Source organism: Neopelma chrysocephalum, unplaced genomic scaffold (assembly GCF_003984885.1).
Source record: "Neopelma chrysocephalum unplaced genomic scaffold, ASM398488v2 Primary Assembly neopelma1_96688, whole genome shotgun sequence".
NCBI classification, from domain to species: Eukaryota; Metazoa; Chordata; class Aves; order Passeriformes; family Pipridae; genus Neopelma; species Neopelma chrysocephalum.
Window position 1 is genome coordinate 358340 of NW_020925333.1, and position 24175 is coordinate 382514.

Here is a 24175-nt window from a genome sequence, read left to right on the forward strand (position 1 = left end):
TAAAATTCTAAATCACTGTTTGCTGGTCAAGGAAAAGTTTACAGTCCTACTGAATTTTGAAATGGCTCCCAGGATGATCACTCAGAGCTTGTTAGCAGGACCTCTTAAAGCTGGCCAAAGATGTTTGCTGGTCTGCTAGCCTACTTTGAATAGCTGTTTACTCTGAATCTCTGTCCTAAAGAACCATGAACTGTGATAGCAGGTATGATGAAACAATACCGTATTACAAGTGTCTGTCTCTTGCATTCTTGCCTAACAAATGAGTTAAGTGCAACTGGACTCATCAGGCTGGACTGGAGCTGCAGCAGATTTAAGTTCCTTTTAATGAAATTGTCCCAAATCAAGGCTTGAATAGGGAAAAAATTGTCCTGCCCTATCTCAGACACTCCCTCCTCCCTGCCACAAAAAGCAGAGAACAGAAAATATTAAAAGTACACTTTTTTTTTTTAATTACCCATGATAATTTGGAATGTCCTTATACTGGATGATTGGTTTAAGCTTGCCTCCAGATACTCAGTTCTTAACAGCTAAACAGCAGGTTATTTATGAGTGACTTGTGTCTTGTGACTGTGTCCAACACATGATGCCTTAAATCTGGATTACAGCAAAGTACTCAAAAGGAATGCCCTTCTAAAGAGCTAGCTTGTGGTTTGGATGTTAGTGACAGAGTAAAAGCTAGAAGAGTTTTAGTCTCCTTCAAAACCACAAAAAATGGTGTGTTGTTCTTTTATATTGGCTAGGGGAAGAATAAAAAAAGAATCTTGGGACTTTAATCCTCCATTACTCCAAATGAGGATTCCAAAGATGTTAGACAGTAAACTTGCTCTTGTAAACAGCTCTGCTTTAGGAACTGTTTGTTCCTTATGTGACTCACTGCTATGACAGTGTTTTTACTAGGCAGTTAATGGTTCTCTAATTCAATACATAATGTCTTCCCTATATTAGAAAGATACTATTAAACAAAACTGGTTTATTTTAATCTTTAAACTACTCCACAGTATTTCCCAGTCCCTATTCAGAGGAAAAAGTGGAATTTTCTGAAAAATGGACTTTAGAGCATTTACCGTAAAGCAGTTTTGGCCTGTTACTGGCATTCTTCAGTAAACACTGCTTTTTGTTTGTTCTCTTGGTAATAAATAACAAAAGGAACAAATAAATAAATTACAAATTCGGTCATGGCTATTCTAGTCTATTCAGCTACAAAATGAGAATCATGCGTGTTATCCTGCAGTTTATATCCATACTATGCAACTTAGAGATGATTGCCTCACTTTTGGGGGAAAGCAGAAGGTAAGTGTTCTTTTTCTTCTGCAGCTGTCTCTACTGTTTTCTTTCTCTTAACACAGAGTATAAACATCCAATGCAGACATTTCTTGTGGCAGCTTGCTTAGATACCCTATGAAAAAGCAAACTACTTCTTGCTGTATTTCAAGGAGTTAAATAGCAATGCTGTATCCATTTATTCTGGATGTATGTGGCACAATAAAGGTAACTGGTAGCAATTGAAGCCATATTCTTCGAGGGTCGTGAAGCTCAGGCACCTGTTTTCTGTTGCACACTGAGTGTTAAAATACTTAATATATTTCTTTCTGAAGATGCACAATTTTATGCTGGCAGTACTTCTCTTACTATTTAAAGTCTGCCTATTTCTAATCTTTGGAAATATAGCCTTTGTGTTTTCTCTGCAAGTATCACTAGGAAGTGAACGAAGGCTTAGTCCCTACAAAATGATCACGTGAAAACAACTAGAGCGCTACTCTGTCAGAAATGTCTATATGTCATTTACTAGAATGGGTAATATGAATGATGAAAAAAATGTAACTATTATGTTGGAACAACTCCAGAGGGCCACAAAGTCAATAAGAGGACTGGAGCACCTCCCCTAAAAAGACAGACTAAGAAAGTTGGGGTTGTTCAGCCTGGAGAAGAGAAGGTTGTGAAGAGACCTCATAGCAACATTCCCGTGTCTGAAGGGAGCTTGCAGGGAAGCTGGAGAGTGACTTTTCAGCAGAAACTGTAATGATAAGACAAGGAGTAATGGGTACACGCTGAAAGAGGGGAAATTTAGGCTAGGGACCTTAAAGGTCATCTAGTCCTAACCACCCCTGTCATGTGCAGAGACACCTCCCTCTAGACCAGGTTGCTCAGAGTTCCATGCACCCTGAGCTTGAACACCTCAAGGAATAGGGCATCCTCAACCTCCCTGAGCAACCTGTTGCAGTGTCTCACCATCCCCACAGTAAGAATTTTTTTTGAATATCTAATATGAACCTACTCTCTTTTAATCCACTCCCCCTTGTCCTGTCCCTACAGGCTCTTGTAAAAGTTCCTCTCCATCTTTCTTGTAGGCTCCCATCAGGTACCGGAAGGCCGCAGTTAGGTCACCCCTAAGCTGTCTCTTTCCAGGCTGTACTATTCCAATTCTCTCAACCTTTCCTCATAGGAGAGGTGCTCCATCCCTCTAATCATCTTAGTGGCCTCTGCACTTGCTCCAACAGGTCCATATCCTTCCTGTGCTGGGGACCCCAGAACTGGATGCAGCACTCCAAGTGGGGTCTCACCAGAGCAGAGCTAAGGGGAAGAATCCCCTCCTTCACCTGCTGCCCACAATGCTTTGGATGCAGCCCAGGATGTTTGACTTTCTGGGTTGTGAGTGCACATGGCCAGTTCATGTCCAACCTCTCATCCACCAGTGCTCCCAAGTCTTTCTCTCCAGGGCTGCTCTCAGTCTGTTCATCCCCCAGCCTGTGTTGGTACTGGGGATTACCTTAACCCAGGTGCAGTGCCTTGTACTTGGTCATGTTGAACTTCATGACATTTCCATGGACCCACTTTTCGAGCTTGTCCAGGTCCCTCTGGATGGCATCCTATCCTTCAGGTGTGTCAACAGCATCACTCCGCTTGGTGTCATCTGCAAACTTGCTGAGGGTGCACTTTACCTCACTGTCTATTCATTAAAATATTAAATATCTATAAATATATATAATAAATATATATAATGACCATGTTAAATAGCACTGTACGGACCCCTGAGGTACACCACTTGTCACTGAGCCATTGACCACACCCCTCTGGATGCAACCGCCCCAACTACTTCCTTATCCATCTAACAGCCCACCCATTGAAACCATCTATCTCCAATTTAGAGAGAAGGAAGTTGTGGGGGACTGTGTCAAAGGCTTTACAGAAATCTAGATATATGACATATGTAGCCTTGTCCACTGATGTAGTCACCCCATTGTAGAAGGCCACTAGGTTGCTCAGGCATTTGCTTCTTACGTTTTGATGTTTATTATTATTTTGCATTCAGATCCAATTAAAGCACAGGATTGATATGTTCATTTAGAAACAGTCCTGCCAGAAGATACAATTATTACAGGGCATCCATAGCAGGCAACTTTGGCCAGCAGCTTGGCTTCCCAGTGTACCAAAGACTGTGCAGTTTGATGGTGGTGCTAGAACTACAGTTGGCAAAGGTTATGCCCTCATGTGATGCTATCATGTCTCCAAATTCAAGAGAGCCATGCCTTCTCTCTTGGTCAGAGATAATTAAGAAACCAAGGCTTTTTCTTCAGTCTTCACTTTTGTCGCTGATGAACTCAACAGTCCTCTATTTTGAAGTATGGCTCAACAATAAATCACCAGAGCTCTGTGGCCTGAGGCTGTACAGAGTGTATTGTGCAATCCAAGACAAGGTGCAAACAATTCTGTGTTCTGAGTGTGAAACGGCTTTTGCTTTCCAAAGAGTACCCTCCTGTCCCTCAAACCTCTCAGTAAAGGATTGCAGGGAATGTATTTTGATTTCCTTGCTTGTCTGCAAAGTTCTTGCTTTCAGCTGTCACCTTCAGTGAAGTTCAGAAATATGTTTCACTATAAACTTCTCTAGTGCCTGAATACATGATAATCACTAGGAACAAGACGTACATCTGCCTTTGGAAATCCTCTTAGATGTCTCAATATATCTTTAAGGAACCTGTCAGTCTTCAACCTGAGGTGCCGGAATACCTGTTGTTACTCAGAGGTTTGCAGTCCTACATCAGTAAGGAGATGAAAAGGTCATATATGAAGGCATCTCACAGATATAGGAAGGGCTGATTCTCAATCTTGCTGGAGCAGTAGATTTTAGTTTCTTCCCACTGTTGATGTTACTGTCTGCTAAGTGGGGGGAAAATATTTCATAGAATACTGCACATCAACTTTTCAAGCATTATTTGTTTATAATGAAGTATCTGTAAGATGAGCTAATTACAGATGAAAGTTGATTTTGAAGAGACTGGAGAGCTACCTCAAATTTTGAATACACTACAACTTTCCAAAATTTCATAGAGCTGCAAAATACATTGAAAGGGACTTCTGGAGGTCTTCTACAATGTTCTGTTCAAAACAAGGCTTTAGATTAGGTTATCCAGGGGTCCTGTCAAACAGTCTTGAATACTTCCACAGTAACCTGTTTCCCTGCATTTCCCTGGGTAACCTATTTCAATGTTTAATAGTTATAATCATAACTGTTGGGTTTATTTTAATATTCAGATGACATTTCCCCTGAAGCAACTTCTGTATGGGACCTTTATCTTCTATATAACTATCTTCTAGAACTTAGCCTTTCCTGTAGAAGTTCCCAAGAGTTACTGTACACACTTCTCTTTTTCTTTATCACTTTTGACTTATAAACCTTAATTTAACATAGGGTAAGTGTGACTGAAGTGGAATTATAATGTCAAAAATCTTTATCATTTCCCAGGCTGAATTATCATTCTGATCTATGTAAGCATGCATGCTTAGTCAACGTTTGACATACACACACCTTGTAGTAAACCTTAACAGCACTAACTGGGCATGTGAAGGAAGAAGAAAGGATTCACATTAAAGTACCACGTTGAATCTAATCACAGACTTTCTGTGTCAGGTTAAAGAAACAGAATCATAGAATCATGAAATCAACTGGATTAAAAAAGACCTTCAAGCAACACTGCTATGGTTATTAGACCATTGCACTAAGTGCCACATCCAGTCTCATCTTAAAATCCTCCCGGGACGGTGAATCCACCACCTCCCTGGGCAGCCCATTACAATGCCTGATCACTCTCTCTGTAAAAAAATTTCTTTCTAATATCCAACCTAAACCTCCCCTGGCATATCTGAAGACAATGCCCTCTTGTCCTACTGTTGGTTGCCTGGGAGAAGAGACCAACCCCCACCTGGCTACAACCTCCTTTCAGGGACTTGTGGAGAGTGATGAGGTCTCCCCTGAGCCTCCTCTTCTTCAGGCTAAACAACCCCAGCTCCCTCAGCCTCTCCTCATAGGACTTGTGCTCCAGTCCCTTCACCAGTCTCGTTGCTCTTCTCTGGACCTGCTCCAGCACCTCAATATCCTTCCTGAACTGAGGGGCCCAGATCTGGACACAGCACTCGAGGTGTGGCCACACCAGCACTGAGTACAGGGGAAGAATCGCTTCCCTGGTTCTGTGGGCCACATTGTTCCTCATAAAGACCAAAATGCCATTGGCCTTCTTGGCCACCTGGGCACACTGCTAGCTCATGTTCAGCTTCCTGTCAATCCAAACCTCCAGGTCCCTCTCTGCCTGGCTGCTCTCCAGCCACTCTGTGCCCAGCCTGTAGTGCTGCAGGGGGTTGCTGTGGTCAAAGTGCAGGACTCAGCACTTGACCTTGTTGAACCTCACCCCACTGGAATCAGCCCAGCTCCCCAGCATGTCCAGGTCCCTGTGCAGAGCCCTCCTGCCTTCCAGCAGATTACCCCATACCTGATAGTGATCATTAATGGATGCACAGGTAGAAATGTAAGAACAAGGCAGATGTTCAAAGCCATATCCCTCATTTCCAGCACTTTCAGCTGCCAAACAGTGGGTTATAGATTTAGGTGCACAGAGTCCACCAGAGTATTAGTGAAAGGGAGTTCTGTGTAAAATGGACTTCTCACAAGGTTGGTTCTACATCCTCTATCAAGCATCCTAATTCCTGGTGTCAGGGACACAGCAAAGCTTCATGCTTCCCTACCAAGTAAGAGTTTGGAAGGTCCCTGTTGTATGGAGAGAATTCTTCATTCTTTATCTCATTTCTCCTATGTATAGAGATTGGGCATATTTGTGTTCTTCCTTCCTTTTTTTTTTTTCAGAATCCCACCTGTTAAAAGCAACATCCTCAGCCAAGGATACATTTACTGCAGGTCCTGGGTTGAGGTCAGGGGACTTCTGGGAAGGAGCTGTTTAGGAGCAGCAGGCAAGGCAGTTGAGAGTCTATGATACAGATAATTCCAACAGCAGCTGTGTTGCATTTTTACTGCATGTGCATGTGACAGCAGAAAGTCTGAGGCATCAGAGCCAGTCAGGTCAGCTGATTATATGAAAGGTTGCACAGCAACCCTGTGATCCCTGAGCTTCTGTGAATTTAAATTGAATTCTTTGAATTTAAAATTCAATAGCTGGAAAGAGGTTGATTTATCATCTCAATGGCAACTTACTACTTATGTAAACTGAACATAGAATAAATGGCACAAGAAAGTTAGAACAACTGCTATATCTTTCTTGTCCAAACTGCAGATTTCTTAATCTTGTGGAATCAGGTTATATTTGTTTAGAATCCTGACGTATTTGTACGATGTGAGGGGGTCAAAGAGCGGAGGGTAAGGTCCTGCCTGCAATGAAAACCCATATGTACATCACACTGCAACCAGCTGGGCTCAGCCAAGAAGGTCCCAGTGTAGAGCAGAGGCAGCAGCATTAACATGGAGACACGCAGAGAGGGTGAATGAATATGGAAGCATGTAAGGCCAAACTGGAATAAATTACTCAGAGCAAACCAAGCAAGTCAGACTTTAATGATCCTTCATTCCTCTGCTATCTAACATTGTTACCTGTGAAGATAAGGTCAGCAGTAAACTACTGGTCTTGGTTTTTAAAATTAAAAAGTCATTCTACAGTGCATTAGTTTTTAATATCTACCAGTGAGTGCCTTAAAGAAACTTTATTTCTATTATGGCCTTTTGCTTAAGGACAACTGGAAGTTTGATGGTGTTTAAAACTGAGAACCAAAATGAAGAGTTACTCTAAAAGAAATAGGCCTCACTGCAGAAGTATTCAACTTGACAAGCTGAACAACAGTAAGATAAACACTTGTCTGGTTTTTTTCCAACAATGTAAATTAGTCTGTTACCAAGTAATACCTGTATTTATGAGTTTTCTTTCAACTCAGGAAAATATTTACGCTTTTATCCAGGCTTAAGAACAATGCCATTAAAGTTAATAAGCTAAAAAAAATCATAAAAACATGTATTGAAGTACTGCATCTACTCAAGATGTGCTGCTGTGTCTTTGTCTTTAGCCTTATTGGGAAGCACAGCCACTGTCTGAGTGGGGGACTGCAGATGTTCTCTGTGTATTATTGTTTCATTCTCTACAATAACATGACCCATCAGAAAAGCATTTGTATGCACAAAGATATAAAAAAGGGGAAAAGACCTGGCTTATTAAGTCTTCAAAGTGTTTTTAATGTAATTTTAAGCCACCAAAGAATTTAATATTAGACAGCTGTTTATACAACTAAGTACTGCTATGAAAGTGAAACAGAAATCAACTTGAAGATGCTTCCAAAATATTGGCCCATGGTTTAAATACAAACTCACATGTGATTTTAGTGTACTGCCTAGAACTGTACTGGAATGTTTTGTTTGACAGCTCTTCAGAAAAAGCTTTCCACAGGGGAACAAGAGAACTGAATGCTCCATCTCCAATAGATTGTAAACTGAGCAGCTGGAGCACGTGGGGGCCCTGCGACCCATGCACCTCTCAAAGGGTAAGCTGTTGTTGGAAGTCTTTGTTCCAAAGCCACAATCAAAGGGATGCTATCTGTCTGGTTGTTGGTTATGAGAAAATATCAGACTGCAACTCTTGATACTGTATGTTCATGACTCAATGACACCCACAATCATATCAGATGTGAAGCCATAAGAATAAGACAATAATGTAGAATACTGTCAAGTGCTTCATTCAAAATGTTTTCTTCATAGAAATTATTTATTTTGGCCACATGGATGATTCTATTAAAAAGTAGATTTTTATTTTCTTAGGGGAGTGGTTCTTACGAGACTTTAGAAAATAAAAGACTTGAAAGCATACAAAATATAAGTGATGCACTGCCTCCATGGAATGAAATAAAAAAAATTAGTGAAATAAAGTAATTAGTGAAAAATTAGCATCTATATGTATCAGCTGAATATTGATAATTATTAATTCAATATTGTTTAACCATAAGATTATTTCAACCAAATATTTCACCAAAGCTGCTTCATTTTGAAAAGTTCTCATGTTCATGTAGAAACCCTTCAGTTCTGGTAGAGTTCTCTTTTCTCTCTGGGCAATGTTAATAGTGTTATTTGTCTTTCAAGTTTCGCTCTAGACGTATTGAAAGATTTGGACAATTTGGTGGAAAAGCGTGCCTGGAGGCCCTGGGAGACACACAGACCTGTGAAACCAGTGAAGTCTGTCCTGAAAAACCAGAAGCAGACTGTGGTGCTGACTTTCAGTGCGATTCTGGTAGGTCTTGTTTTCGTGCCGTATAATGCCTTTACTCAGAAACTACACTTTACTTAGTGTTGTAAGTTAAATCAGTCTCCATTGAAGACAAAATACATACACAAAAAAGAGATATATGCTTCAGTGCTTTTCCAATTTGAGATGATTCTCTGAATCAAGGCCTTATGCCAGCACTTAAAGACAGTCTGTAGGCAGCTGGGTTCACAACCACAGTGACAAAACCACAGCATGAACAATGCCTAAGGCAGAGTACATTCCTCTCATCTTCCATTATAATTTGCATGTAGTTTAAATTCTTCTGTAATTTCTTCTTCATGCTTAGAGGCCGACCATACTGTGAGTATCCTTTCTTCTACCTTAACTACTCCACCTGCTACTGAATCACTATGTTTTGTGAAAAATCATGGGGGGGGGAACCTAAGGCTAAAAGAATTTTAACAGAATGGATATGGAAGTTTACTGATCTGAGGGTTATGATGGATGCTAGCTGGAGACCAGAATGCATCTAAATTGAAAGTAAGATATAAATTTGTAAAGCGATGCAAGCATGGCATGTGAATGAATGTAGTGCTCAAGACTCATCAGAAATCAAAACAAAATAGGAAAAGTTAATAGTAATAAATCTAGTCAAAAAAAGAAATGGAAAGATGGTAAGTGAATTTTGAGTGCCAAGCCATTTTTAGTATTGTTTTAAAATCAGAGTAGTGCAAAAAGAGGAATTAAAAATTGGAAAGTAGACCTTTAGCTACTAGTTCACAGGCATTGTGTGTCTTTACTGGAGAGGCAGATGATACCAAGTAGTGTTGTTTTATTTTGCTGGGGCTAATTTATCTAAATCTTTAGATTCTATAGGGAAAAAAAATGAGTCTTTGTAAAATTTGTGATATGCAGCCTCAGGAAAATTACTACTTCACTGTTGCTTTAGAACACAAATCACTACAGTTTTGGACACTACAGTGGCCATAATATTTAAATAATATTGTCCAAATTACAACAATTTAAATAATTTAGAAATAATTCTTTGTTGATGTTGAATTGGCATTTTCCTGTAGTCTCTTAATACAAAAAAACCAAACCCAAAACAAAACAACCAAGCTAACAATCAAAGTTTAATACAGAAAGAATCTCAGGCTGTAACAACTGTCTTCATATGACAGCAGTTCTCCTGTGACTTCCTTTTTTCAGCCATCCTAGTAACTCCTCTGTAAATACAGAAGTATGCAGGGGTTTTTTCATTTGAAAGAGGCAGAGTTTAGAATTTTAATCCCTCATGACAATAATAGAAATATATGTAGAGGAAGATCTCAATAAAGAGTAGCTGAGGGTGTCATTTATAGTCCATCTTGACAAAAATGCATTCATGCAATGTTTTATTCTTTGATTAGGTCGGTGTATAAAGCAACGACTTGTGTGCAATGTAGACAATGACTGTGGAGACTTTTCTGACGAAAATGCCTGTGAATCTGACCCACGATCACCGTGCCGTAACCACGACATTGATGTGTCTGAAGTTGGTAGGACTGCAGGGCACGGGTATGTATGAAGTAAAAAGTAGTATTGGGCCTGGTGAAGACTTTAGGATTGTCTCGAAAGCCAACTGAAAATACTGGGGCATACTGACATTCCCAAAACTGGAATCTCAATCATATTTGCATTTGTATTCAGAAATGCTAAGTAGCTTTTGGAAGAACACTCAACTACCATTTTATTTTGTATACTTGTGGAGGATAAAATATTTATGCAGACAGTGTAAATCAATCATAAAGTTAGTAAACAGAATCATTCATAGATATTGCATGAATTAACTTAAAATGCATACTATTCAAATGTAAAGTTTATAGAGATATAGATATGTTTCAAGTAATATTTCATACCAAATCAGTCACTCCCAATTACTTTACTAAAAAGCATGTCTAAAAGGGATAAAATATCTCTTGATTATTTATACAGTGGGATGCCCTACTGCAACAACACTCTGCCTGCAGCTTTTTTTCAGCATTGAATTCTCCACTCCCCAGATCTTTGTTGTTTACAGGAGTTTTCATCGTTAATCTAAGTTGTAAATGAATCTTTCTGTTCTCAGACCCTGCTGCATTTTAGTTTCAAACAAAAAAAAAAAAAAAGACATTTGTTTACCTACAGAGTTAGGAGACAGCTATCCAAACTGAACAGATGAAAATAAAAATGTACTACAGCACCACCCTGTGTTTAATGAAAAGAATGGTCCTTTTCATTTCATTTCTTACTGTGTAAGGGAAAAAATGCTTCTGTTTAAGCACAGGGAAGTAAACCAAGTACTTAGGCAATTTTAGAAGTAGCTTCTTTATTATTTCTACTACAATATATTACTAAAATCTACCATGAGAAAACCTTGTATAGAGATGCAGTAGTGATGTTGGAGACTTTGATGATTCAATTACCTCTTTCTGCACCCAGGTAGGTACAGGTATTTCTCAGATGTATATGTTGTAAATACTGAAAATATTTAAATGTATGAACCAGGCACAGAAGAGGAAAAAAAATCATGCAGAATCCTCCAAGGGGCAATTATTTTTGGAAATATTTCTTGTGTATTGGTATATAGATGCATAGAGCTTTACAGCCGATGTTCTTGCCCCCCTTGTTTTTTAACGATTCAGATTTCCTCTCTTATGCTGCAGGAAACACTGCTATTTCACCAGGTCACACCCTGCAAGAAGAGGCAATACTAGGAGTAGCTATATATTCCTTCTACAGATTTGATGGGTGCTGTACACACTTGATAATGGAGCTCCTACCAGCAAACAAACTAATATAAGTTACGAAAAAAACCCAAACCAAATCCAGGTTAAATATAGGTGTTGAGATGTACTTTTAAATCTATAAGGAATGCTTTCTCACAAATATATTGGTCAAGCAGAAATTATTTTAACCTCCTTTTATTCCTAAGGTTCTCACTGTGTTAGATGTTTAATATCTTTTATTTGTTTATTTCTCATACACGTAAAGAGTGTTACAAAAGAGGTAACCTGATCTCCATTACACAGATGAGAAGACCACAAGTGATGAGTCAAGCTGCCTGGATGAAGCAAGATTCAGTTTCACAGCTACAGTCCCCATCTCTTACAGAAAATGACATTTCCAGCCTTAATACCATTGTCTACAGGTGCTGACACCTCCTCTCTTGTATTTTTCTTGTAGAATCAATATTTTAGGGATGCAGCCAATGGCCAGCCCATTTGACAATGAATTTTTCAATGGTCTTTGTGAAAGGGTACGTGATGGAAACACACGGACATACTACCGCAAGCCATGGAACGTGGCTGTTCTCATTTACGATGTAAGTTTAAGTCCTGTGCAAACTAGGATGTGTTTAACCAAATGCTGAATCCTTACGTCCTCTTGGAAGACTCAGCATACCTCTCAAGTCAGGCAGCTGAAGCTTTTTAGCATCAAGCTTGCGCTGAAGTCTAGAGAAAAACAAGTTATGTTATCATTTACTTTAGGGGTTAAGCTCAGTCGTGCCAGATAAACTCCCACATGTTCATTGCTGCACCTTTGCACAACAAATGAAACTGTCTGGAATGTTTCAGTATGAGTGGATGAGATGAGCAGAAGTTGTACAGAAAGGATTATGATACCTAACTTTTACTCAGTAGAGCAGCAATTAAGCTACTTTTTCAAAGACACTGAAAAAAAAAGGCAGGAATGGTATTAAGATAATTTGGTCCTACCTGCTTTCCCTCTGTCTCGCTGAAAAAAAAATCTAATATGCTTTTGAGTTTCAGACTATGACTTCCAGTGAGGCTTGAAAACCAAAAATGTTGATGATTGTTGAAACATAAACGTCAGATGCATTTCAGAAATCAGAGCAGTATTTTGCTTACCAAAGGTTTTGCCTATTTCTTCAAGGAACTTCATAAAACAAATACAATTTAAACCACCTCCTGCCCAAAATGTAAATCTGATCCAAGATGATTTTTTATATTTGATTTTGAGGTAGAACCATTTCCAGTTATTAAAATTCTATGTTCTGGAAAATTATACTAAACAACACTGATTTAGGTATTTCTGAATTAGCTATCGTCTGCTGTAAGAAAAGAAGACAAAATCATAATTCTGACTCATTTCAGATGTCAGGATCTATTAGCAAATCTTATCTCCATTCTAGGAAAGAGATTGAGACTATTACTCCTTACACAGAATCACAGAATCTCCTGAGTTTGGAAGGGACCCACAAGGATCAACAAAGTGGCCCTGCAGAGGACCATCCCCAAGAGTCACATCGGGCACCTGAGAGCATTGTCCAAACGTTTCTTGAATTCTGTCAGGCTTGCTGCTCTGCCCACTTCCCTGGGGAGCCTATTCCAGTACCCAACCACCCACGATGCTGGGTGAAGCACCTTTTCCTACTATCTGACCTAAACTTCCCCTGACAAAACTTCAGGCCATTCCCTCGGGTCTTGTCACTGGTCACCAGAGAGAAGAGATCAGTGCCTGCCCTTCTGCTTCCCCTATGAGGAAGCTGTAAACCATGTAAAGGAACTGTTAATTCACATAAGTTACTTGGACAGTGTTACATGCTGAGATTTAATACTCGTTGAAATATTGTCATTGCAGCTTTCTCTTCACCATTGAACCACTGAACTGATTGAGATAAGGTGGTTTGTGGAGGGAATGGTATTTCTGTTTCCATTTGATTTGTTTTAAAAGAAAAAAAGAGGTGTAAGAAAATGTATTGCTAAGCGATGTAAATGATACAGCTTTAAAGTGGTACATAGATTTTTATATTACTGCCTATTTTGTTTTCTCATACAACCTTTCATTATCTTTTCTCAGACAAAGGCAGACAAAACTTTGGATTTTTTCTTATACAACCTTTTCATTATCTTTTCTCAGACAAAGGCAGACAAAACTTTGGATTTTTTCTTATACAACCTTTTCATTATCTTTTCTCAGACAAAGGCAGACAAAACCTTGTTTTGTTTTCTCGTGCAACCTTTTGATTATCTTTTCTCAGACAAAAGCAGATAAAACCTTCACATCAATATTCTACCATGATCGTTTAAAAATGTTTCGAGAGGTCTACATGGAAAAACAGAAACACTTTAGTGCTGGCCTGTCTCTGAAATATACACCTACTGATGGAAGCAAAATTGATGTAGAAGGAAATCTCAAGTATAATTATAGAAAGAATGCAACCTTAAGTTCCATCCTGCAAAGCTCCACTGAAAGGGTAAGTTTAATTGAACTAAAGGTTTTAATGAAAATATTCTACAAATAGTACAATTTGTACAGTGTTGGAATAATAAAATAATAATCTTTGTAATTATTCTAATCAGCTGCTGCTTTTCTGTCATTTATTCAAAAAAATGGTAATAATAGGGTTAAGATTTCAGATGTGGACAAAGGGTAACCAAATGTAGCTTCTTTTTCCCACTGTTTCCCCTTGGCTAGCAAACACCCTCATCTCCATCAGGGGTTGAAGTTAGAAAGGGTCAAGACCTTCGGTCTAATCTTGATTAAAGAGCAGCTCTGATCTAGTGCAATGTGGGCAAATTAGGTCAAGTTTTGTGATAAAAACTTGCCACTGAATAGACCTACACTACGTAAACAAAATAGAATAATGACTGAAAGGCCAGATCCCAGTCATTTGGGTACCTCTGTACTAAAGAACTGGCCAGGGCTAAAAGGCATGGGCGTTAACACTGGTACATGGCAGTCCATTGTTTTTACTAGCATGCTTTTGTCAGTGCTAGCTCTCATGGTCTCATAAGCAATGCCCATCCTGCAGTTCCCTACAGCATGTTTGAAGGGGATGTTCTCATAGGCAGTCTGGAGAAAGCAAGACTATTTTGGGGTTGCACAAAAGCCATGCCACTACCATCACTTTGAGACAGGGGAAAGACCCATTTTATTTACCAGTAAAGAATTAGCCTCAGCATTTAGTGAAGCCCAAATGAGAAAGACCACAAAAAGTGGCACTAGATGTGTTGTGGTTTAACCTCAGCCAGAAACCAAGCCCATGCAGCCACTCGCTCATTCTCTCCCCATCAGGATCAGGGAGAGAATCAGAAGGGTAAAAGCTAAAAATCTCATGGGTTGAGATAAAGACAGTTTAATAGGGAAAGCAAAAGCTGTGCACACAGGCAAAGCAAAACAAGGAATTAATTCCCTGCTTCCAGTGTGCAGGCAGGTGTTCAGCCATCTCCAGGAGAGCACGACTCCATCACGTGTAATGGTTACTTGGGAAGACAAACACCATCATATCAAACATCTACTGCTTCCTCCTTCTTACCTCCTCCTTTACGTACTGAATATAATGTCATATGATATGGAAAATTGCTTTGATCAGTTTGGATCATCTGTCCTGGCTGTGTCTCCTCCCAGCCTCCCATGCAGCCCCAGCACCCTCCCCAGCATGGCAGCACAAAAAGCAGAAAAGGCCTTGGCTCTGTATAAACACTGCTCAGCAATAACAAAAACATCTCTATATTGTCAACCCTGTGTTCAGCACAAATCCAAAACACAATTTCACACTAGCCACTGTGAAGAAAATTAGCTCTATCCCTGCCAAAAAGCAGCACAACATGAATTATGGCCTATTCAAGCAGCTGTGTGCTGGGTCATATACCGTTCCTCACCCTGTATGCTAAGGTCTGTGATCACGACATGCCATCATGTACAAGGCACATCAGTTCCATAGCGCTAAAGTGCACCACGTGACAGCAAGAATAGATCTGCCTCAACTAATTCAAATTTTCAAGTTTATCAGCCTTGTTACCTAGGACCCGTTCAGAGCTCTGGAGGCCAAGTGGATATAAGGGAAAACTAATATAACTTCCACAACCTGTTAATTAAAATAATGCTGAAGAGAAAGGTGTGTACTATATAGATAATTTGACACACAACACTGAGTTTGTGTTGGTATTAGTTTTCTTGGGATGGAAAAGAACTCAAACCATAAATCTCCACAGACACTAAAGATCAAGTTCTGTAGCTTAAGGTGTTTTACAAACTGCTTACAGTCAAGTGGCCTGTGATAGAAGTTTTGGCCTCAAATTCTTTCTCTGAGATCAGTTCAGAGAATGAATCACAATCTGTCACCAGCTGAGTTCTATCACTGTAAACTCACGTGGCTGCAGGGTAGTGGAGTGGCAGTCTCTGGCTGGGAACCCTCCAGGGCTCACCTGAAAGTTAAAGCCAGGAGGAGCCTGGAGGCACCTGGAGATCTAAAGATTTTGTACATCCTGGTTTGCAGGAATATTGCACCTGCAAAAATTTCCTCAGTCACTGTAGCTAGACTTACAATGTATGTATGGGTCAAATGACTCATGGATTTTTCTGTCATTAATTCTCATTTTATGATGTTATTTGGGGAGCTTTTGTTCTTAATTGGAGCTGTACCCTTCCTTCTGACAGTCTGAGAATAACAGGGAAGTGATCCAAAAAAACAGAGAACTTAGTTCTGCTCTGACTATAAATGAAGACAAAACTCCATGTGACCCAGAGTGGGCAGCTTCTGCTATCTATATAGAATTACTTTTCAATGTTATGAAAGTCAGAAAGCCACTTCTGGTAGACATTGTGCTTACAGAGAAGACCCTGTTGTCAAATAGATCACAAAGGGATTGCTGAAATTAGTAAGGGAAGAGTTCTGCAAAACTGGAAGAACTGAAATTAAGTCAGTCTCCTGCTGCTTCCTCAGTTTAAATCAGAGAATGTTTAATTTTAATCAAACAAGTTTGACCCTCTTCCAAAACACTAGATTGAATGCCATGTTTAAAAGTGCTGCAGCTTCTTTATAAATAATGTAGAACAGATTTTCCTGCTGTGCTGCATACCAGAATGGCATTCTCACCTCTTTTCTTCTTCCTGCATTCAGAACCAAACCTTTCTGCATGTACAAGGAAAGATACAGCTGGGAAGATTCCAAATTCGGAGTCGTGATGTCCGTCTCACAGATAGTTTCCTAGATGATTTAAACTTTCTGCCTGCTGAATATGATAAGGGGGAGTATTTCAAATTCCTAGAAGATTATGGAACTCACTATGCGGTCTCTGGAACTGTAGGAGGAAAATACGAACTTGTGTACGTGCTGGATACTTACGCTATGTCTCGAATAGGTATGCACTTTTTCGGTCTTCCTGTGATAAAAATGTTCTAGCCAAGTCTCCAGACATTCAAAGAGATGTATGATGATCAATCTGTCTATATGATACATGGAGTAATACTGAAACAGCACAGTTCAGTGTGTGCTGCTTGTGGTACACCAGTGGCATTGTGGAATTACATGAGTTCAACAGATATTAGAGTCAACCTTTCTAACTGACAGAATTATTTGAAGTCTCTATTTAAGTCTATAACTGAGAGGGATTAAAAAAAATATTAAAAAGACCTCTTGAAAATATTAGGAATAGTAACTGCTGGGACATGATTTACAAGAGATCCCCAAAGCCTAGAAAATCTGCCTAAACCTTAAATCCAATTTGCTAGTTGATACTTTTTTGTGTTTCAATCACTCTAAGAGTACAGTTGTGACAAAAAACAAGGATAAAATTGAAGTACTTCCTAGAAATCACATGGTGCACTTGAATGTGTTGAAACTGATTTCATAGCCTTTAGCATTCACACTGGAATTTTCCATGTCCTAGTTAAGACAGCAAAGCAGAAATTTAATCCTCCCTCATGTGCAGTTCAGAAATATGTGCGTTTGTGCTGGATTAAAGTATCACTCTGGAATAAATTTTAAAAATGCAATTCTCATGCTGATTTTGGGAATCAGAAAATAAGTACCTGCTGCATGCAGTGTCAGGAACAATATTACTGTCAGATATTCAGGCTACGCAAAGGGGCATGGGGAAAGATGTCATATATCCTACTGTTAGTCTGTTCAGAACCTGGAGACTGTGGTGCTAGATTTTTTTTAAGTACAAATTTTAAGCACAATTCTTTCTGAATACAAAAGTGAAGTTGTAGATATGTTTGAGTTTATTAAACAGAAAGGAGGTGTTGGAGGCGGTAGTGGATAGATGAGGATTAGAATTAGTGGGAGTAGTGTACTTGTAAGAGATTAGTGGCCTTGACTAACTTTATGGGGAAAAGGAGTGGAGAAACTTGCTTGAGGTTAGGAGAGAGAGAGACTGGGAGAATTGAATAATTTGGCTCATAGAAAGTGTAAATGTTAAGCAGATGTGAAAGAAAAAATCTCAATATAATAATTGGAAAGAATGGTTCCTAGAGGGCCATTGCTTTCAACTAGATCAAGGAAAAGAGAAATCCATTTTTAATATTTTCCTAATCACTATAGATCTTACCTGCATCTGTGCAGGTACTTAATTACAATCATCCTCACGTTCATTTCATAGAAGAGGACAAAGCAGAAGATAAATGGAAGGAAGAAAGCCACAAAATTTATTCTCTACAAATAATATCACATTATTTATGGTCATGCAACCTGTCTAATCACTTTTTTCTACTTCCAGGTATCACTGTAGAAGACGTGAAAAAATGCCTTGGTTATCACTTAGATGCCGGTATTACATTTAGAAACTTGCACGCCAATTTTGATATTGATGGTGGCAAATGTAAAAAGATTCATGTGAAGGACAAATGTAAGTATGTCCTTAATTTACATTATGTCTTTTGCTTAAGAAAAGATGATAACAGTTGCTTCCCCTTTTATAGGCAATATAGTTATTGCTTATAGTAGACCAATACAGGTGAGAGTGACATAATTCCATGCTCTCGAGACAGCCTGAGAATGTGTTTCCAGCACACACACACACACACAAACACACTTACGTGATGCATACATACATGCACACGTCACTGGCCACACAAATAAATACAGACAAAAGCACAGCACTCAGGTACCAATGTTTTCATCCTGTTCTCCCCTCCATCTGACCAGGGTGAAAGTCTTTTAGTGGGTAATATCACAGAAACGCAGGATGGTGGAGGTTGGAAGGGTCCTTTGGAGGCCGTCCAACTCTCCAGCTCACACAGATTCAACTAGAGCAGATGTTCTTCCCAGGCAGCACAGGCCTCAGATACTTCAGACCCTCCACAAAATACATGTATAGCCAAGACAGATCCCTCTAGCAGCTGATGTTAGACATTCAATTGAACAAGCAACTGGATTGTTATAGTCTCTTGTTAGTGACTCATAGACATACACCACCAGGCTCACAGCTCCACTCCCACTGCTGGTACAGTGCACCTGATGCACACCAATGCACACCCACACACACACTGTGGTTGCCTTCAGTAAGTGGCCTTAGGTGCCCAGTCTACCCAGCAACTGGCCCTTGAATCCTCTTACCTCCATTTGCCTTAGGCAGATATACCCTCACATGCAAACAGGTCTCAGTCAAACCAGGGACTTTGATGTCTCTCCAGTATTTGGCCTAGAAACCCTGGTCACTCCAGCAGCTATCTCCTCCACTTGTCTCGCTCTGGAGACATAGAATCATAGAATAACAGACTGGTTTATAAATGAGATCATCTAGTTCTAACACCCCACTATTGGAAGGGATTCCACGCACAAGATCATGTTGCTCAGGGTCCCATCCAACTTGGCCTTGAACACTTCGACAGATGAGGCATCCACAGTTTCTCTGGGCAACCTTTTCCAGTGCCTCACTGCCCTTTGAGTAAAGAACTTTTTCCTATCATCTAATCTAAATCTCTCCTCTTTTAGTTTAAAACCATTCCCCTTGTTCTGTCACTATCTAGACGAGTAAAAAAATCACTCTCCTCTCTTTTTATAAGCCCCTTTTAAGTACTGCAAGACCGCAATGAGGTCTCCCCAGAGCCTTTTCTTCTCCAGCTTGAACAACCCTAACTCTCTCAGCTTGTCCTCAGAGGAGAGGTGCTGCAGCACTCTGTCCACTTTTGTGGCCCTGCTCTGGGCTTGCTCCAACAGGTCCATATCTTCCTTGTGCTGAGGACCTCTGAGCCAAACACAAGTGGTGTCTCATGTGAGCAGAGTAGAGAGGCAGAATCCCCTTCCGCAACCTGCTCTTCTTGCTGCTCTTGATGCAGCCCAGGACACACTTGGCATTCTGGGCTATGAGTGCACATGGCCGGGTCATGTCCACCTCTCATCCACCAGCACCCCCAAGTCCTTCTCACCAGGCTGCTCTCAATGAGTTTTTCTTGTAGTTTGTACTCATGTCTAGGATTTCTCAACCCAGGTGCAGCATCTTGCATTTGGGCTTGTTGAATTTCATAAGGGTTTGGTGGGCCCACTTCTCAAGTTTGTCTGAGTCCCTCAGGATGAAATCCCATCCTTCTGTTGTGTCAACTACACCACTCAGCTTTGTATCATCTGCAAACTTGCTGAGGGTGCACTTGATCCCACTGTCTATGAGATTGATAAAAATATTAATTAGCACTGGTCCCAAGATAACCCTGAGGGACACCACCAGTCACTGGCCTCCACTTGGACATACAGCCATTGACCACAACCCTCTGGCTGTGTCCCTCCAGCCAAATCCTTATCCACCACATGGTCCATCCTCCAAATCCGTGTCTCTCCAATTAGGAGATAAGGAGGATGTGTGTGACTGTATCAAAGGCCTTACAGAAGTCTAGGTAGATGACATCCATTGGTCTTCCCTTGTTTCCATTGCAGTCACATCACCATAGAAAGCCACCAGATCTAGGCCAGAGTAACATCTGCTTTGATACCTGGCTCCCAAGCCACTTACTTGCTTAATACCTGTTAGTGATCACACATGGTGTATATATTCTCACTTGTTCCACTTACTGGCACTACAAACACCGGGTCCCTGTCAATCATTGTCCAATTCTAGATGCTGGCACACAGATCTCCATACACATGCAAGCACACAGAACAAGATCCCCTTGCCCTAGAAAATAGTCAGAAATGGACTTTAATGGTAAGCCAGGACAGACTGCAAAGATGAAAAACAGTGCATAGTAGACAAGCTCACTGATCAGTCACCTTTCTATATGCAATTAGCCCCTTTTTTGCTTTTATCCCTCTGTCTTCCTATGTTTATTCCTCCCAAAGCCACCATGATCACCCCTTACCTCTTCATTGACACTTCTCTAAATATATACCAATTATTTAAATTTGTGCAATCCCCAAAATGCCATTCTTTGCATCCAGAGAATCCTTCCATTGACTCATCTTGGTCTTGACTCATCCTCAGCCTCATCCTGCAGGGCTAATGGCTCTGCTGGGACAGGCATGAGAGGACTCAAGGCAGGGGCTCCCTTTCCCTGATTAGCCTAGTTGTGTTCCCTTGCCTGTCACTGTTCCTCTCTGCTCCCTTGTGTGTCTGGACATGGGCTTTGTTTCATATGACATAAAAATTGCAGAAGGGAAGGAGATTTACTACTGAGTGCAGAAGAGGCAATTAATTTCAGTCCTCTGCTCTTGTGTTTGAGTTATGAAGCAAAAGATGCTACTCTTCTAGTCCCTGCCCTTTACTGGTTCTGCTCAGGTGATACAGTAGCCTTACTCATATTATCTTTGGCTTGTTATCAAATGACTATGATCTCCATAATACCTTTCAGTTTGTCCTATCCCTTCTTTTCATTTCAGATATAGCGTTTTCTACTCAAATTGCAAAATAGATTTCCTCCCACATAAAAGGTAGAAGCAAAGAAAGATTGAATTGTATTACAACAGTGAGTGAAGGGGTCTCTCTACAATCATTTTACAGAGAAGAATTGGTTGAACTAGAAGGACAACTGTGCTTCCAGATGCATGGGCATTAAACACTCTTCTTCTTCATTCTCTCTTTTTTTCTTTCTGTAGCACAATTAGACGATGATGCTGTCATTGATGATGTCCTTTCCTTAGTTGAGGGGGGAACGATTGACTTTTCAGTTAAAATAAAAGAAATGTTACTACGAGGATCTAAAATGGTTGATGTGGAGGATTACATACAGTGGGCAAAGTCTTTGGTTGATGCTCCAGTAGTGATACAGCAACGGGTAAGTACAGCTTCTTCAAAGCTGTGGCTTTTACAGTTTGAAAGTTTTGTTCTAAGATGAAGGTAAGATGCCAAGTTTATCATGAACTTTCAGGTATTTTCTTCATCTTGAGAGTTTCTTCAGATGCTTACCCTAGTGATGGCTATATAAAAAGGATTCAGAATTGTGGAAAAGTGTGTTTTGCATGGGCTTTTCTTTCTTCTACAGCCTTCTCCAATACATACACTTGTTCCAGTTAAGATGAGAGATGCACATTTAAAGAAACAAAATTTGGAAAGAGCAATTGAAGACTACATTACTGAATACAGTGTGTGCAAATGTGAACCCTGCAAAAATGGAGGCACTCTTGTGCTGGTAGACGGAGCCTGTACATGCCTGTGCTCAAGCTATTTTAAGGGAATTGCTTGTCAGATTCCCAAATCAACATTAATTGAAGGTTAGTAAGTACTCTAAATAAACTAAAATGAGCATATTTGTTGTTGACAATATCCTGACAAAATGAGCCTTCATAAGGACAGAAGTATTTCATTATACCTCCATTATACCTACTGCTGTCAAATCTCATGGGTATAATGGTGTGGAAATAAGTGTAAGTAACTGTGTTCTATCCATAAAGAGGGTGTAGCATACACATGTCGCTGCCTTTATATGATAAAGAAATACAGTACACTCTCCGGAGGTGGTGGAATCAGAAAGTCTTTTTTGAATCTCCCGCTCCCTTTTATATTCCTGAACCATGTGATCTCCTTATCCAACAGGGTTGTAAATCTTGGCGCATGCTCCTCTGAGCGTCTCTGCCCTGGTACGTCCCCTCGTACTTCAGACACGCCCCTACAAGAGGGTACTCTAATTTAGAGTTCATTGTCCCACATACATTATTGTGTCTGGAATGACATGAAGTTCATTTGAGTACACAGGAGCATTATTGAAGCATGGTGCAGTAGTGGTAAACTGATTTCAGGCAAAAGCAATCTCACCATGTCTTAAACTATTTTGTCTTCAGCCTTCTGCAAAAGTGATGTGTTTGCAAACACATGATCACATTTCACAGTTATTCTGCTAGCTTAATATTAGGTTGGTCTACAAAACGGAAGAGGGAGAAGAATGCAGTTCCACAACTGACAATAAACAAAATTTATTGTGTAGTAAATTAATTCTCTGTGGCCAGGTTTTTAAAGCACAGGTGCCCAAAATGGGCCTTAGAACTTGATTCCTAGGATGACAAAATTGTTGAAAGCCTGGGGCTCTTAAACAGTGCCACTGACGAGAACACTCTCAAAAGCTAAATCTGTGCTTTGGGTTGTGTGCTGGAGGCTGCAATGATCTGCAGAGTCACCCTAACTCAGAATTTAAGAGTTGAATCATTGTCTCCTTGAGAGAGGTAGGTGGACTGATCTTAGTATTATGGTGTCTTAGTACCAGTTGTCACTGATGGAGGCTGGAACTGTTGGAGTGCCTGGTCCACCTGCATCAATGGAGAAAGCACTCGAACTCGCCAGTGTAATAATCCTGCACCAGGACCTGGTGGCAGACCATGCCAGGGAGAAAGCATTGAAAAACGGCCCTGTGAAGGAAAAAAATAGCTATGCTCCTCAAAAACAGGTAAGCAGCTTCTTTAAATATGTTATTGAAGTTTATAGTAAATGATCAGAAAATATTTGGAGCATTTCAGAGATGCAGTTGATGAAGTGCTGGGTAAGTCCACTTACATCTTTCATTTAAATCTGTTCTTTGATACAGCTGATCAGCCACCTTGTATCAAATTTGAGAATGGTTAGATTTGTATTTGAATGTCTTGATAAGTAATTTTATACTACAGAACTCAAGATTAGAATGGATTTCTGGATAAGAACAGACTAAAAATGCAATTCCTAAAAAAAGAGATTTCATGTCCAGTCAGACTTCCCATCAAAAAGTTTATATTTCAGAGAGAGGGGAAAAGATGTATTTTACAGAAAAAAAATATTAAGACAGTTTGGGAAACTGAATTCTCTTCCTTGATAAATAGAATACTTAAATCTAACAAAGCTAGTGTTCTAGCAGTTTCAGAACTTTTAGCTTAGGTAAATTTCTTCACCTGCTGAAAATAAGAAGCTTGCGCACTGTTGGATGTGACAGTAATAGTTTTCATGCCTGGGAGGAAGTGTTTGGGGTTTCTGCTTAATGTTTTGCCGTAAGTTCTTTATCTTCTGGAAGTCACAAGAAGAAAACAGGTGGCAAGACAGGGAAAAGACATTGAACGTTTCGCCACTGAAAGTCCTTGATAAGAATTCTTGAGATATGACCTCGACTTGCATCAAAAATACATAACAGAAGATTTCTTGTATGCCTCCCCTTTCTCAGCTTCAGTTCAGCTACTGAAGTTCAGCTGCAGCTATTTTACTGCAGCCTGAAGAAAGCATGCGAGGCTTAACAGCACTCATGGGCCATCTAGCCATACATAAGGGAATTAAAAAATTTTAAAAAAAGGAATTAATCACATTTCCAGGCTATCAGAGCTACTTATTCCATAAAGTGGAAAAGAGAAGATTGAGAAAAGAACACGATACAGAGCTAGAAAATCAAGAGCAATATAATGAAGACAGGTATAAAAAGTGGAGTAAATTAAATAAAGTACCAAGTGGCAAAGAAGACTACTCCTTCGCACAATGGGCATATCAAAAGTAAATATGCAT

At 40.0% G+C, this 24175-nt stretch overlaps 1 protein-coding gene across 3 annotated transcripts; it reads left to right on the top strand.

The window, feature by feature from the left end:
- Positions 1-1155: 1155 nt before the first annotated feature.
- On the top strand, positions 1156-23102 carry C9 (complement C9). Of its 3 annotated transcripts, none has more exons than XM_027709172.1 (11): positions 1156-1290; positions 7692-7809; positions 8402-8549; positions 9935-10082; positions 11730-11868; positions 13549-13764; positions 16414-16654; positions 18014-18142; positions 21322-21500; positions 21708-21936; positions 22917-23102. In XM_027709172.1, exons 1-11 carry the CDS (start codon positions 1205-1207, stop codon positions 23081-23083), a joined length of 1800 nt encoding a protein of 599 aa, XP_027564973.1. In that variant the 5' UTR covers positions 1156-1204; the 3' UTR covers positions 23084-23102. The 3 variants fall into 3 exon arrangements, with proteins under 3 accessions (XP_027564973.1, XP_027564976.1, XP_027564974.1); XM_027709173.1 differs by having other exon boundaries at positions 1170-1290; positions 7716-7809; XM_027709175.1 differs by lacking the exon at positions 7692-7809 and having other exon boundaries at positions 1163-1290.
- Positions 23103-24175: the final 1073 nt, after the last annotated feature.

Excerpts from the sequence above, each read along its gene's own strand:
- C9 (XM_027709172.1), top strand. The coding sequence starts at position 1,205 with ATGAGAATCATGCGTGTTATCCTGCAGTTTATATCCATACTATGCAAC. Across the intron at positions 10,083-11,729 it reads GGTAGGACTGCAGGGCACGG|AATCAATATTTTAGGGATGC; the intron begins GTATGTATGAAG and ends TTTTTCTTGTAG. Across the intron at positions 18,143-21,321 it reads GATTCATGTGAAGGACAAAT|CACAATTAGACGATGATGCT; the intron begins GTAAGTATGTCC and ends TTCTTTCTGTAG.